Source organism: Tripterygium wilfordii, chromosome 20 (genome assembly GCF_013401445.1).
Source record: "Tripterygium wilfordii isolate XIE 37 chromosome 20, ASM1340144v1, whole genome shotgun sequence".
NCBI classification, from domain to species: Eukaryota; Viridiplantae; Streptophyta; class Magnoliopsida; order Celastrales; family Celastraceae; genus Tripterygium; species Tripterygium wilfordii.
The window spans coordinates 7432460-7447189 of NC_052251.1; the positions used below are offsets into that span (position 1 = coordinate 7432460).

Sequence of the window (14730 nt, forward strand, 5' to 3'; positions counted from 1 at the left end):
TTCATATTCACCAGCCCATTCAAGGCCCACATTCCATACTCCACAATATACCCATTTCCGCTAAATTCATATTCCACCTTAATTCTCTAAGGTTAAACAATTAAAATCATATCACAATATTATTTTCATCCCAACCGAACCTTAATTAGAATAATTTGAATAAAGAAATCTTACCTTGTAACTTGTTAGTTTCACCAAATCAAGAAAACAAAGTCTCCCCTTGAATTGGTTCAATAACCACACTTGAACCTAGTAATATAAGAAGATTAGAACCTAATTTTGAGTTATTGAACAAAGAAAGCTCTCAAAGAATCAAAATCCCCAAAACTCATTTAACTCCCTAACCCTAGAACCAAAGGCTTACCTCAATCCCTCCCTTTGTAGCAAGTGAAGTGGTAGTGTAGGTCCCAACTAAAAGGAATCTTTGGCCGGTCGAAAAACTCGCCGGAATATCACCAGAGGTGGAGCTCCCGTGAGTGTGTGGAGAGAAAGTGAGGTAAAGTGGTCTTTTGCCTTCTTGTTGTGTGAATATCTCTGATAAATTGGGTCAGTGGCACAACCACAAACCCAGGTCTCCCCACCATCTCGGCCCTTTTGGGCCGTGGCAGTTCCCAGGCCCCTCCATAAGGAAAAGACCTAGGCAAGTGGTTGAAGGCCTGCACCAGCTTATATGCTGGATACAAGACCCCTCAACAACCGATGTGGGATTTTATCCCTTAACACTCCCCCGCACTCGTGGACTGGGCTTTGCCCAAGACCAACGAGTGGACTTCTTATCAAGGACGAGCACACCTGCTCCGATACCATCTGATAAATTGGGTCAGTGGCACAACCACAAACCCAGGTCTCCCCACCATCTCGGCCCTTTTGGGCCGTGGCAGTTCCCAGGCACCTCCATAAGGAAAAGACCTAGGCAAGTGCTTGAAGGCCTGCACCAGCTTATATGCTGGATACAAGACCCCTCAACAACCGATGTGGGATTTTATCCCTTAACAATATCGGGTAAAGGCAATACGCCTTGACTTAGTTGTTCTCTCTTTTTTTTTATTATTGTTTATCTTACTAGGGTGAAGGCATCTTCTTCCTTTCTTTTTTTTTTTTTAATAAGTCCTTAACCTATTTTTTTTTTCTTTTACTCATTTGACCCTAATTTTCATTCAAATATTCTTTAAGCTTTTATAACATTCTAATTCCATCCCACAACTTCTATTATTTTCATTATTAAGTCTCATTTATTCATTTAAGTGTCATTATTCTATTTTCCCCCTTTCACTAGGACAGGGTATTACATTGTTTCCCATTAAAGCAGTACATGAGTTAGGTTCAGAATTTCATGAGACAATTTAGCCTTGATTCGGTACGGGCGTTGGAGCATTGCGAGTACAAAAAATATTAAGCTCCTCTTTGACATAATGAAAATAAAAAATATAAAAAGATTTTGACTTGTCTAAGGTGGAAACGAATCTTTCCATAAAACAACTGAACAAATCAAATGAACTAATCAATCCATTGTTTAACACTTGAAGATATTTCATGAACAACGTCAAGGGAAACGTCATCTGAATCATTTGAAAATTTCGGAACTTAAATCATTTAAATTAAAGTGATTTTGGAATTGTAAGTGAAATAATGTTTTATGCATAAGAAAATTGAATTAGTGAGCAATTATTTCTGGCCACGAGATGAAATGGGCTAAAATCAAACGGTTATAATGCAAATTCAGGACCTAAATTGCACTTAATAGATTATAAGTCAATTAATCTCTGAATTTGGTACCGCAATAAAAGTTTTACAATTTCATTAATAAGTAATAAAAATAAAAATTATTTTATTATTGTGAAAGGGGAGTCGAACCTTACTCGATTTCAAAATTGAGTTAAGGTATCACAAATTTTCTTGCTTTTTCATTATGGATGATTTAAATGATAATGGTATTTTCAAGATGAAACCTAATTTTGTCTGACAATTACTCCCTCCGCCCATTTTGCTTGTTGATCTTTCTATTTTCGGCTGTCTCAAAAGTAGCGTCATTTTTCTTCTGATATTACCAAAATATCCCTACCAATAAAAGTTAGACACATGGCACATATTTGACAGCTATGCCAAGACCAGCCAGCAACCGAAGCCCCCACTTCGGTACGACTGAAGTACATACTGAAGTGGCTATGTCAGTATGACCAAGAAGAGGTCGAGATACAGTAATGGAGGCACTACCTGGGCCGTTCATCGGAGTAAGATGTCTGGATCGCGTGGTAGGAAGGTCATGACCGACCTTCCTAGTACACTCCTCACTGCCAATGTGGTTTGTTCCATTTGACCTAGGTAGTAAGGTTCGGCCATACCTTACTAAGGTCAGATCCACCAAGGAAGAGTCCGAACAGAACACTAACTCTCAAGCAGAGTCCTACTCCCATTTGGAGAGAGATATAGAGGGAATTTGCCCTCCGAAAAACCCTCCAGCAAACCAATGAGAGAGAGTCCGACTTCTACTACAACTCCAATTGCTCAGGCGCATATAAAAAGGGACCTCCACTCTCAGGTAAGTATTCTAACTACTACACTCCAAATTACTTACTAAGCAAGAGGCACCTCTTGAAGCAACGAGCCATCCTCCCAAGTTTAGTATCGTACTAACTTGAGCGTCGGGGAGGTTCCCTCGGGCACACCCTAGAGGCCCTACCGTAGCTTACGTTTACTCCCTATGCAGAAAGGAGGGAAGCGCGAACTCACCAAGAAGGAAGGAATTCAATTATTATAACTCGATCTGACTTAATTGATTTGCCAGATAGGAGGGACCTATTCCAGATATCATCAGTTTGGCGCCGTCTATGGGAAGGAAGTAAACTTCCCCAAAAGAACCTCACAATGGTCAGACCGAGAAGGAATGTTGCCTTTACTTCGGAGACAAGTAAGCGTGTTGTTGACCCTAATGATCCCAACCGTGAACATGGTGATAACCCCTACCATGATGAAGCAGTCCACCACGAGGATGGAGCTGACCGAATCGACTCTTACCAAGGGGTTAGACCGTCTGAAGTACCTTGAACTCAGAGCAGTTTCAACAACTTTCCCAGCAAGTACAAATGCTGACGGAGCTAATCATGAATCGACAGTCACATGCAAACCAAGATGCTGATCGACAACAAGTGCCACCACTGAACCAAGCAGTTTGGAATACCGAAGAAGTGAGAAGTTCCCACTCTGGTCAATCTAACGAGACGACCCGAAGAGGGAATCCATATGGTACTGTGGGAGAAAGCACTAGGAGGGGGACTAGAACCACATACAATGAGGATATAGGTCGGTATTTGGAAGAGATGAACAAGAAGATTGTTGCCTTCCAAGGGCTCTCACCAATGGAGGGAGTGTGGGACAGTACATTAACTCCCTTAGCTCCTGAAGTTCTCGAAGCTGAAATACCCCGTTATCTTGTTCTTCCAAAATTGGAGAAGTACAAAGGGCTGACCGACCCTTGTGATCACATATAGGGTTTCAAATCAATGATGGAGTACCGAGGGGCAACTGACCTGATTATGTGTAAGATCTTCCCATCAACTCTCTTTGGACCAGCAAGGACTTGGTTCAATCAGTTGCCAAGATATAGTGTGACCAGTTTTGGAGATTTGTCTGAGAATCTTGCATTACAGTTTTTCGGCTTAAGGAGGACTGCAAAGATCAATCTTGACTTGATGAATCTTGATCATGAGTCAGGAGAATCACTTCGGTCATTCCTTGCTAGGTTCAACAGAGCGTGTTTGGAAATCCAACATGTCCAGGTAGAAGTAGCCATTTCAGCCTTGGTAAGGACGATTAGGGATGAAGCATATGTACGGTCATTAAACAAAAAGTGACCAAAGAGCATGGAAGAGCTATATGTCAGGGGGGATAAGTTCATGCAGTCTGAGGACATGATGAAAATTTCTCAATTCTCCTCTTCCTTAGCCCCTGCCAAAAAAGGGCTGGAGCACCTCAGGAAGAATTGAGAAAGACTTACATCCCGCAAGTAAGAAACAAGGAAGGTCTGAGGGAAGAAGTGATAAGACGAAGGATAATCAATCCGGTAAGAAGACTGACCAATGCCCTTCGCCATGGTGTAGTTCCTACACTCCTCTTAATAACACATTGCATAACATTATCTTAGAAGTACGGAATAGAGATATCATGAAATGGCCTAAGAAAATGAGAGCTCCAGTTGGGAAGCGTACTTCAGACAAGTAATGCATGTTCCATAGGGACCAAGGGCATGATACAGAGGAATGCAGGGAACTGAAGGATGAGATTGAAAGCCTTATTAGGAGAGGCTATCTCAAACAGTTCACTTTGGATAAGGAAGAGAAAAGAAAGAGAACTAATAATGAGAGGGATGACGACAGAAGAAGACAAAGGCGGAGGGATGGTTCTCCTCGTCACCAAAGAGGAATTGTAGGGACTATCGGAATAATTGTTGGAGGCCTAGCGGCAGGAGGGAAAAGCTCCTCAGCAGGAAAGGCTTACGCCCGAATCAATGAAGTAGCTGTGAAAAATAAGAAGCCCAGAAGGGAGGAAGAAAGAATCACCTTCTCAGAGAAGGATGTTGAGGACGTCTAAGACCTCTATGATGACGCACTTATTGTAGAAGCAGTTATTGCCAACTTCGCAGTAAGGAAGGTCTTGGTAGACAATGGTAGTTCGGCGAACATCCTATTTTACCATGCCTTTAAGGAGATGAAGATTCAAATGATAAGTTGAAGAGTTTTTCTAAACCTTTGTATGGATTCGTCGGAGAGTCAATAGTTCCCAAACGAGTTATATCCCCACCAATTACTTTGGGAACTTATCCTCGGACTATTATGCATATGATTGACCTACTAGTGGTACATGTGAAGACTCCCTACAATGTCATCATTGGGAGACCACCTCTTCATAAAATCCAGACGATTGTCTCTACTTACCACCTCAAGATGAAGTTCCCAACTTCCTATGGGGTAGGGGAAGTAAAAAGAGACCAGAAGCTAGCACGGATGATGTACAATACCAATCTGAAAGATAAGAAAAAGACCCATCTCGATCGACATTCTGGACGTTCGGGAGGAAGAAAAGAGAGTTAAACCTACTCCAGCTGGAGATCTCCTTCCTATCAAGGTAGAGGAAGGAACCGAGAAGAAGTTGTTTATTGGATCGTAGCTGGATAAAGAGTTAGTTGACGAGATAACCAAACTCCTCCTCACTAACATTGAAAATTTTGCATGGATTGCGGACGAAATGCCAAGGATTTGCAGGGAGGTCATTTCCCATAGTCTCAGTATTGTATTAGGAGCTAAGCCAGTCAAGTAGAGAAAGTGAAACTTTGCCTTGGAGAGGCAAAATGCCATTAAGGAGGAAGTAACAAAATTACTTGATGCAGGCTTCATACGGGAAGTTCAATACCCGAAATGGTTGGCCAATGTAGTAATGGTCAGGAAGGTAAATGGGAAATGACGCATGTGTGTTGACTTCACAAATTTGAATAAAGCCTGCCTGAAGGATAGTTATCCCCGTCCTAACATTGATTAGTTGGTAGATGCTACTTTTGGATAGGAATTACTTAGTTTTCTGGATGCATACTTAGGCTACCATCAGATTAAGATGAACCCAAAAGATGAGGAGAGTACTTCGTTAATCACTCCAGAAGGGACGTATTGCTACAAAGTTATGCCCTTTGGATTGAAGAATACTGGTGCCACTTATCAGAGGTTAGTCAATCATGTTTTCGCTGATCAGCTAGGAAGGACAGTTGAAGCCTATGTGGATGATATGGTTGTAAAGAGTGCAAAGGCTGAAGGTCACCCTTCTGACCTTCAGAATGTATTTAACACTCTGTCAAGATTTCAGATGAAATTGAACCTTGACAAGTGTGCATTTGGGGTAAGCTCTGGAAAATTCTTAGGATTCCTCGTCACTCATAGGGGAATCAAAGCGAATCCAAAGAAGGTTGAGGCCATACTCGAAATGGAGCCTCCCAAAACGCCCAAGGAAATACAAAGGTTAACCGGCCGAGTAGCAACACTAGGGAGGTTTCTCGCAAAGTCGGGCAACAAGTGTAGACCCTTCTTCCAGGCCTTGAAAAAGGCTAAGGAGTTTCACTGGACAGAGGAATGTCAAAAGATGTTTGAAGGACTGAAAGATTTATCTCGGACAACCTCTAGTGCTAACATGTCCTAAGGAGGGAGAAATCCTGTACTTATACCTTGCTACGTCAGAGCACGCAGTAAGTGTAGTCCTTATCAAGGAAGAAGAGAAAGTGCAGAAGCCAGTTTACTATGTCAGTAAGGTCATGGTGGATGCTGAAACCCGCTACACTGAAGTAGAGAAATTCACACTAGCCTTACTTACTGCGGCTCAGAAATTGAGACCTTACTTCCAAGCCCATACAATTGTGGTCCTTACTGATCAACCACTAAAGAATATACGACAGAAGCCAGACACTTCGGGAAAGTTGATAAAATGGTTCATAGAATTGAGCGAATTTGACATTTAGTACAAACCAAGGCAGGTGATCAAAGCTCAAGCTTTAGCAGATTTTGTGGTGGAATGTCTCCGACCGACCCTAGTGGCATTGATCAAAAAGGACTACCCGTAGTGGAGTCTTGTTGTGGATGGCTCTTCCAATCAGGAAGGTAGTGGAGTTGGAATACTCCTCCTCGGTCTGAGAGGCGTATGTGTGGAACACGCCTTGCATTTTCACTTCAAAGCAGGAAACAATGAGGTGGAGTATGAAGCAATTTTGGTTGGGTTGAAGTTGGCGGAAGAACTTGAAGTAAAAAACTTACTGATCAATAGTGGTTCGCAGCTTATAACTGAACAGATGAAAGGCGACTATGAGGCTAAAGGCCCCAACATGGTCAAATATTTAGCTACAGTAAGGAAGTTCTTGGCTAAGATTCCCAAAGTAGAGATCAATCGTATACCTATGCAGATGTGCTCACTCGATTGGATTCAACTTATTCAGCAAAGGGACCCGCTTCGATCAGAATCGAGATACTTCCTCAACCAAGTATCTCGATTGTTATGGTAGTAGCCCAGGTGGACGCTGAGCCAAGCTGGATGGATTCGATCAAAGAATTCTTGCTGGAAGGAAAACTTCTTGAGTACAAAAACGCGACAATGAGTCTTAGGAAGAGATCAGCAAGGTATTCCATAATTAATGGAGAGTTGTACAGGAGATCCTTCACACTTCCATACCTACGGTGTTTAGCACCTAGAGATGCTGATTATGCCTTGAGGGAAGTATATGAAGGGGTTTGTGGTAGTCACATAAGAGGGAGGACTCTCAGCTACAAAGTACTGCGTTGTGGGTACTGCTGGCCTACTATGATGGCAGATGCTAAGAAGGTAGTACAAAAATGTGATAAGTGTCAAAGGCACTCCAACATACCTCACCTCCCTCCTACTCAACTAGTTCCCATCGAAAATCCTTGTCCATTTGCTTAGTAGGGTATGAACCTCCTTGGTTCATTCCCTTCAGCATCAGCCTATAGGACATTTCTGATAGTAGTTGTGGATTACTTTACTAAATGGATAGAAGTTGAACCACTTGTAACTATTTCAGAAAATAAAGTGATAGACTTCATCTGGAGGACTATTGTTTGTAGATATGGATTACCAAGGGCCTTAATTATTGATAATGGAAGGCAGTTCATCTGAAGGAAGATTTGGGGATTAAACTCAGAGTCATTTCGGTCAGCCATCCACAAGCAAATGGACAGGCTGAAGTGACTAACCAAGTAATACTCCAAGGGCTTAAGACTAGGTTGGATAGTGCTAAGGGAAGATGGGTGGAAGAACTCCCAAGCATACTATGGTCCTATCAAACCACAGCACGGACTTCTACAGGTGAAACACCCTTCTCACTTGCATTTGGTTCTGAAGCCGTGATACCAGTAGAGATTGGAAATAATTAACTTTGATGTGTCAAGGAAATAATGAACCCCTCCTAAATAATCTTGATCTTGTAGAAGAAGCTAGGAAGGAGACAAGAGTTCGTATCGCGGCCTACAGACAAAGAACGGCTCGGTATTACAACCGTAGAGTTAAAGAAAGGAAGTTCTCCCAAAGGGATCTGGTCCTAAGGAAGACAGAAGTAGCAGGAAAACACCTTGGAAAGCTTGAAGAAACTTAGGACGGACCATACAAGGTTATTGAGGCATTCAAGGAATGAACTTACCATATAGAAGACCCAAAAAGCCCTGGGAAGAAGATGCGGCCCTCGAATGCCGATAATTTACGTGAATATTATGTTTAGTTGAACTATTCTTTAAGAGAATCTCTATTCCATTTTCAGTAAGTTCAATAAAAATTACAACTTAGTAGTTACCACATAAATTTTTCTAAAGCCAATTCGGCCCAAAAGACTTGTGAAAATTTCCAAGTCCACAAAAGGACCGAAGTGTCCCACTTAGGCCAGATCGACCCAAAAGACTTTTAAAAATTTTCACGTCCACAATAGGACTGAAGTGTCCCACTTAGGCCAGTTCGGCCCAAAAGACTTGAGAAAATTTCCAAGTCGACAACAGGACCGAAGCGTCCCACTTAGGCCAATTCGACCCAAAAGACTTGTGAAAATTTCCAAGTCCACAACAGGATCGAAGTGTCCCACTTAGGCCAGTTCGGCCCATTAGGACTGAAGTGTCCCACTTATGCCAAATCAGCCCAAAAACTTATGGAAATTTCCAAATCCAAAATAAGACCGAAGTATCCCAGTTAGGAAACTTTGGCCGGTCTCTGAGATTTGACAAGACTCACAAGTCTTTTGGGCCAATCGACCGACCCTCCTAATGACAACAATAAGTTCAGCCAAGACACTGAAATAATGACAATACAAATGCAAATAAAGATGGAAAATATTATTACAAAATGAGAAAGTGGTCATACAGAGTTCAAAAGAAAACAATAAGACTAAGCATCCATAACGGAAAGGTTCACCTCTGTCTCATCACGAATTTCTTCCTAATTTGCTGAGGGCACTTCATCACGAATTGTCGGAGGATTAAGGGAAGGGACTAAGGTTTGATTGTCTAAAGGGAGAGCAGTAAGGTCAATAATCGTTGAAGGTTCCTCTCTTTCAGGATATCCCTCAAATTCTGCTTCAGAATCCTCCTCCTCTTTGGGCACCCCAACTTCCTCTTCATTGGCAGCCCTTGCAACCTCTTCAGTACGAACAAGTTCAGTATAAATCTCATCCTTTGACTCCTCCACGTCATCCTTTCCGACAAGAACAATGCAAAAGTTGTCTAGGATGCTTGAATCTTGACCCGCCTGAATCAGAGAATGCGAGCCATTTTGAAACCACCTCAGCCGGTAAAATACCCCTCCTGACGAAGCTTAAACTCTTCAGAAACTTTGAAGGCTTCGAGACCCAAGGATTTGCCTTCCTCCAATGCTTTCACCCATTCATCTTCAACCATCTTGGAGATATGGGAAACCTCACCCTCCAACTTAGATTTTTCTCTCCGATATTTTTCCTCCCTAGCACCAGCGGCAAATAGTTCTTTCTTCATGCTCTCCACCTCCTCCCGAAAGGCATCTAGGTTCGATTCAACTTTTGCCCTTGCTAAAGCAACTACTTCGGCCCTCTCTAGAGCGGCATGCTCGGTATTGGCAACACTTGCGATTCCACCTGGAAGAGTTGTGAAGACCAAAGCAACCTGCGGACAACTGACCGAAGTTATAGGAAAATTTTGTTTAAAAAAAAGGATGACTGAAGAAGTATACCTTCATAGTAGCAACATTGAGTTCAGAGATCTTGTCTGTCAGAGACAAGGCCTCATACCAATGAAAGTCTGTTAGAGTTGGAAGCTTGGCCACCATCCGACCTGCGACGTTCGGATTATTGGCTGAGTCACTAACTAGTACTTGATAAGCTCATATTTTCTTACATTTTAATACCTTTTAAACATGTCTTTGCTGGGAAATTGGTTTTAAAAAGGGCTTAATACTTTGTTTTTCGCATTTTCAGCTTTTTGGAGCAATTGGATGGTTTTTGGTGAAAAACAGCCAATGTGGAGTATTTTGAAGAACCATCAATTGGAAAACAAAGCGAAGACCTTGAAGTTTCTTGGAGAATATTTTCAGAAATTTTCGTGGAGCCAATTAACTCAGATTTTGAAGAAAAGTTTAGCTGAAGTGCAAAATCACCAAGACTGTGCTGCCTGCAAAGAATTGGGTCTAGAAGATTCCTCAGATTTTTGTTAAAGGCACGGGATATAGCTTTGGAAAGCCAGGATGTCAAGCTTCAAATTGTATATTTTTAGGGATTTTTCCAATTAATGAAACATGATCAAAATTGGAAATAAAAACAGCTGTTACCAATCTCGTTGAATGAAGGATTGAGATCTCCCATTAGCTGTTGTTAGTAAGGAAACTAAAGTTGATGGAAGAATTTCCCTAGAAGGTCGGTAACGGGGAGAAAAGATATTAAGGGGGATTTTTGTAGAGACAAAAGGGAGGGATTTTTGGAGGACTTCTTTGACGACAGCCGGCAGTTCTACCTTGGTGAAATCTTAGACTTTTCATGTTTTTCCTTGAGTTTTCTTCTATGGTGATGTGTAACTAAATACGTTTGCTAGGGCATGATGAAGTTTTAATATGATACTCTAGTTGTAATTGCTTTTATTCTTAATTACTCTTTTGATGTTGGATTTTTAATCACCATGTTATATTGTTTGAATGCATAGATGACTGATCACCAACTAGGTTTTCAAATAAGTAATCTGTTGCAAATTCACGTAGATACCATACGGGATTTGAGACCAGCTTCTAGTGATTAGAAATTGGAAACACTCAGGGTAGATACCATACTCCTAGGGCTTACATGGCATATTAAGTGATTCTTGCACTTAAGGACTTCTTGCATGGTCATATTTGAGTTAGATACCATAACCAAGTTGCATGTTAAGATAAACGAATTAGCCTAGATACCATATGTAGTTCACGTCTTAGTGAATCCGTCAACGACATCAATTGAGTGAATTAAGAGTAAGGTGAGAAACAACTAGAGAGGATTATTAAAATGGATTCATCGTCCTATTGCTTTCATCACATTGTTTACAACCCAGCTTGACAAGTTGCAATTTTCTTATTTTCTATACTTTCTTGAAATCACAAACAATCATCATTCTGAATTAGTCTGAATTATTTCAATAAGTACAATAATTAATTGCTTTGAATAGTCAATCCTTGTGGTACGACCTCGTACTTGCGTAATTTATTCTACTACGGACTTGTGCGCTTGCGAGTAATTTAATTTAGGATTTTTGTTTGCTTATTTTAAGCGATCGGAAATTGCTATCAAGTTTTTGGCGCCGTTGTTAGGGATTGTTTATTCAATTTGATTAATTAATTGTGCTTTACTTAGTTTTGATTTTGTTAAATTTTTCTTTGCAGTGGAAAAATCAGTGCGTTTTAGCTCGAGTCAAAATTCTGTAGCTCGTGCTAATACGACCAACGAACAGATTCCTTTCGTGGATGACTGGTCTTCGACCAAGGGGAAACGAGCTGATTGAATTTGAACCTGAAATTGAGCTTAAACTTCGGGATATAAGAAGGAAGCAAAGAGAAGAACGAGACGAGCTTAATAAAGAGGACATTAAGGAAGACATGGCTGACCAAGGACAACCTGAAAGAAGACTTCTTGGTGATTACACAGCGCCGATAGTATACAATGCTCCATCATGTATTGTTCTTGCTCCAGCAACTGGAAAATTCGAGTTAAAGATACAACATATCCAGATGTTGAACATGTTCAGAGGAGATGACAATAATGATCCATATCTTCATGTGAAGGAATTCTTTGATTTATGTTCTACTTTTCACTACATAGGGATTTCAGATGAACAAGTGAGACTCCGTCTTTTCCCGTTTTCATTGAAAGACAAAGCAAAAGCATGGCTAAATTCCCTTCCTCCTCGATCAATCAATACATGGGATGAGCTGGTTAAAAAGTTTCTTCTTAAGTTTTTTCCAGCTCAGAAAACCAATGCTTTGAAGAGGGAGATTTGTAACTTTGCTCAGAACGAAGGGGAACCATTCTATGAATGTTGGGATCGGTACAATGACTTGTTTATTCACTACCCTCATCATGGTTTTAATGAGTATGAGAAGGTCCAATTTTTCTACGAAGGATTAACACCTCAAACTCGTCAAACCGTAGATGCTACGGTTGGAGGTAGTTTGTCGATGAAGACTTCAGCTGAAGCTACTAAAATATTTGAAACCATGTGTTTGAATTCACAACAATGGGACATAAATACAGAAGAGAAAGTAGCAGCCCCTAAACAGCGAGGTGTCTACGAGATTAATTCTAACTCAATTCTTGAGGCGGAAGTGGCAAAATTGAGACATGAGCTGAAACTACTAGCTGGAAAGAAGGAGATATGTGCTATGTGTTCTAGCACTATGCATACTATCGAGGTGTGTCCACACAATCCTATAGGACAAGAAGAATCTGCATTTGGAATATATTCACAGAATAGAGCAGGATACAATCCTTATTCTAACACTTATAATCCGGGCTGGAGAGATCATCCAAATTTTTCATGGAAAAATCAGCAAGGACAGTTCTCCAAAATTCCACAACCACCACAAACACCTGAGCCCAAACAGTCTCCGATTGAAGACGTACTTGCTCAATTCATGCAAGTTACACAGGCTTCAATCCAGAAACTTGAGATGCAGATAGGACAGTTAGCTAATGTGATGAGTGAGAAGAAGCAGGGTGAATTCCCTAGTCAATCTGAAGCAAATCCAAGAGGGAGAGAACAAGCAAAGGCAATTAAAACCTTACGTAGTGGAAAGCCTTATGACATAAGAGATGAAGACCCTGGTGATAATATGGAGGTTACAACAGCTGAAGATACAGCAGAAAAATCACCATCTGTCGAAGCAAGAGAGAGGCAACCAGAAGAACCAAAGCTGGCTGAAAGAACTTCTCCGAATACAGCACCAGAAGCACCATTAAAGGAGAGAGTTTACGTACCTCCACTGCCTTTCCCTCAACAATTTCAGAAGCAAAAGAAGGATAGACATATGCTGGATATCATGGAGCTGTTCAAGAAAGTTCATATAAACATTCCTTTGTTAGATGCAATCAAACAAGTACCATCGTATGCCAAATTCCTCAAAGATATTTGCACTAACAAAAGAAAGTTCATGGAACATGAGAAAGTGATGCTATCCGAAGAGTGCAGTGTCGTTCTCCTCAACAAATTGCCTCCAAAGTTGAAGGATCCAGGGAGTTTTACAATCCCTTGTGTTATTGGCAATTTACAAATTGAAAAAGCTTTGATTGATTTAGGAGCTAGTATTAACTTAATGCCATTATCTGTTTTTCAGCAACTTGGTGTCGGAAAGATGCAACCAACATCAATAAGCTTACAACTTGCAGATCATTCCATCAAATTTCCACTTAGGATTATTGAAGATATTTTAATAAAAGTGGATCGATTCTTGCTGCCAGCAGACTTTATTATTTTGGACATGGAAGAAGATCGAGATATTCCCATCATTATGGGAAGACCATTTTTGGCCACTGCTGGAACAATAATTGATGTAAAAAAAGGGTTCTTGCACCAGAAGATCGAGATATTCCCATCATTAAGGGATTCTTGCACTTAAGGACGTCTTGCATGGTCATATTTGAGTTAGATACCATAACCAAGTTGCATGTTAAGATAAACGAATTAGCCTAGATACCATTGGTAGTTCACGTCTTAGTGAATCCGTCAACGACATCAATTGAGTGAATTAAGAGTAAGGTGAGAAACAACTAGAGAGGATTATTAAGATGGATTCATCGTCCTAGTGCTTTCATCACATTGTTTACAACCCAGCTTGACAAGTTGCGATTTTCTTATTTTCTATACTTTCTTGAAATCACAAACAATCATCATTCTGAATTAGTCTGAATTATTTCAATAAGTACAATGATTAATTGCTTTGAATAGTCAATCCTTGTGGTACGACCTCGTACTTGCGTAATTTATTCTACTACAGACTTGTGCGCTTGCGAGTAATTTAATTTAGGATTTTTGTTTGCTTATTTTAAGCGATCGGAAATTGCTATCAGTACTTCCCAGCCTGGTTGATGGATAGAAAAATCTTCAGCAACCATTCTTCGAGGGGGTTGAGTCACTGGCGAAGAAACATTGATATAATCTAATTGCATAGCCGATGTAGTCATAGGTCCCGTCACATGAAACCACGCTAGTTACAACGATCGATCCTTGAAGGATGTTAGTAGCCGAGGAAGTCTCGCCAGTATTTCCTTTCTTTGATCTCTTAGGGTTAGGCTTCCTCCTATTTTCCTCATTAATCCCATGCTTCTTTCCCCTTATGGCACTTGTATTGAACATATTGACATAATCTCCAATATCGGCCATGTCTACAAAAAAGATAGAAGAGAAGTCAGTAAGGGAATATCAAACTGAAAAGTTTTCTAAGTAAAGATCGTTGATTGAACTACATCTTTTTTTAGCATAACAGAGGCATAAGCATAGCTACTATCCCCATCACTAAAATTAAGTGGGACGGAGGGATTTGGTGGCAGGAAAGAAAGGAACTGGTCCAGAAGAACCTTTTTAATGTATTCTAAAATTAGCCGCCTTGTTAATTTAATACGTCAAACTTCAAGGAAAAATGTTATTTTAAGTCAATATGGGAAAATTTGTAATAGCATAGTTATTTTGTATAGTTGAATTGCATTAAATCTTGTCTCCT

General features: G+C 40.6%; 2 protein-coding genes and 1 non-coding gene across 3 annotated transcripts; 2 read left to right on the top strand and 1 right to left on the bottom strand.

The window, feature by feature from the left end:
* The first annotated feature begins 6292 nt into the window (after positions 1-6292).
* Positions 6293-8137, top strand: LOC119986902. Its single transcript, XM_038831593.1, has 6 exons — positions 6293-6397; positions 6632-6920; positions 6968-7350; positions 7453-7554; positions 7650-7878; positions 7974-8137. The coding sequence occupies exons 1-6, from the start codon at positions 6293-6295 to the stop codon at positions 8135-8137; spliced, it is 1272 nt and encodes a 423-aa protein (XP_038687521.1).
* Positions 8138-11481: 3344 nt separating this feature from the next.
* LOC119986903 lies at positions 11482-13629 on the top strand. Its single transcript, XM_038831594.1, has one exon. It carries the CDS (start codon positions 11482-11484, stop codon positions 13627-13629), a length of 2148 nt encoding a protein of 715 aa, XP_038687522.1.
* Positions 11993-12101, bottom strand: LOC119987588. The gene has a single exon (XR_005465478.1). It is a non-coding gene; the product is annotated as a small nucleolar RNA R71 (small nucleolar RNA).
* Positions 13630-14730: the final 1101 nt, after the last annotated feature.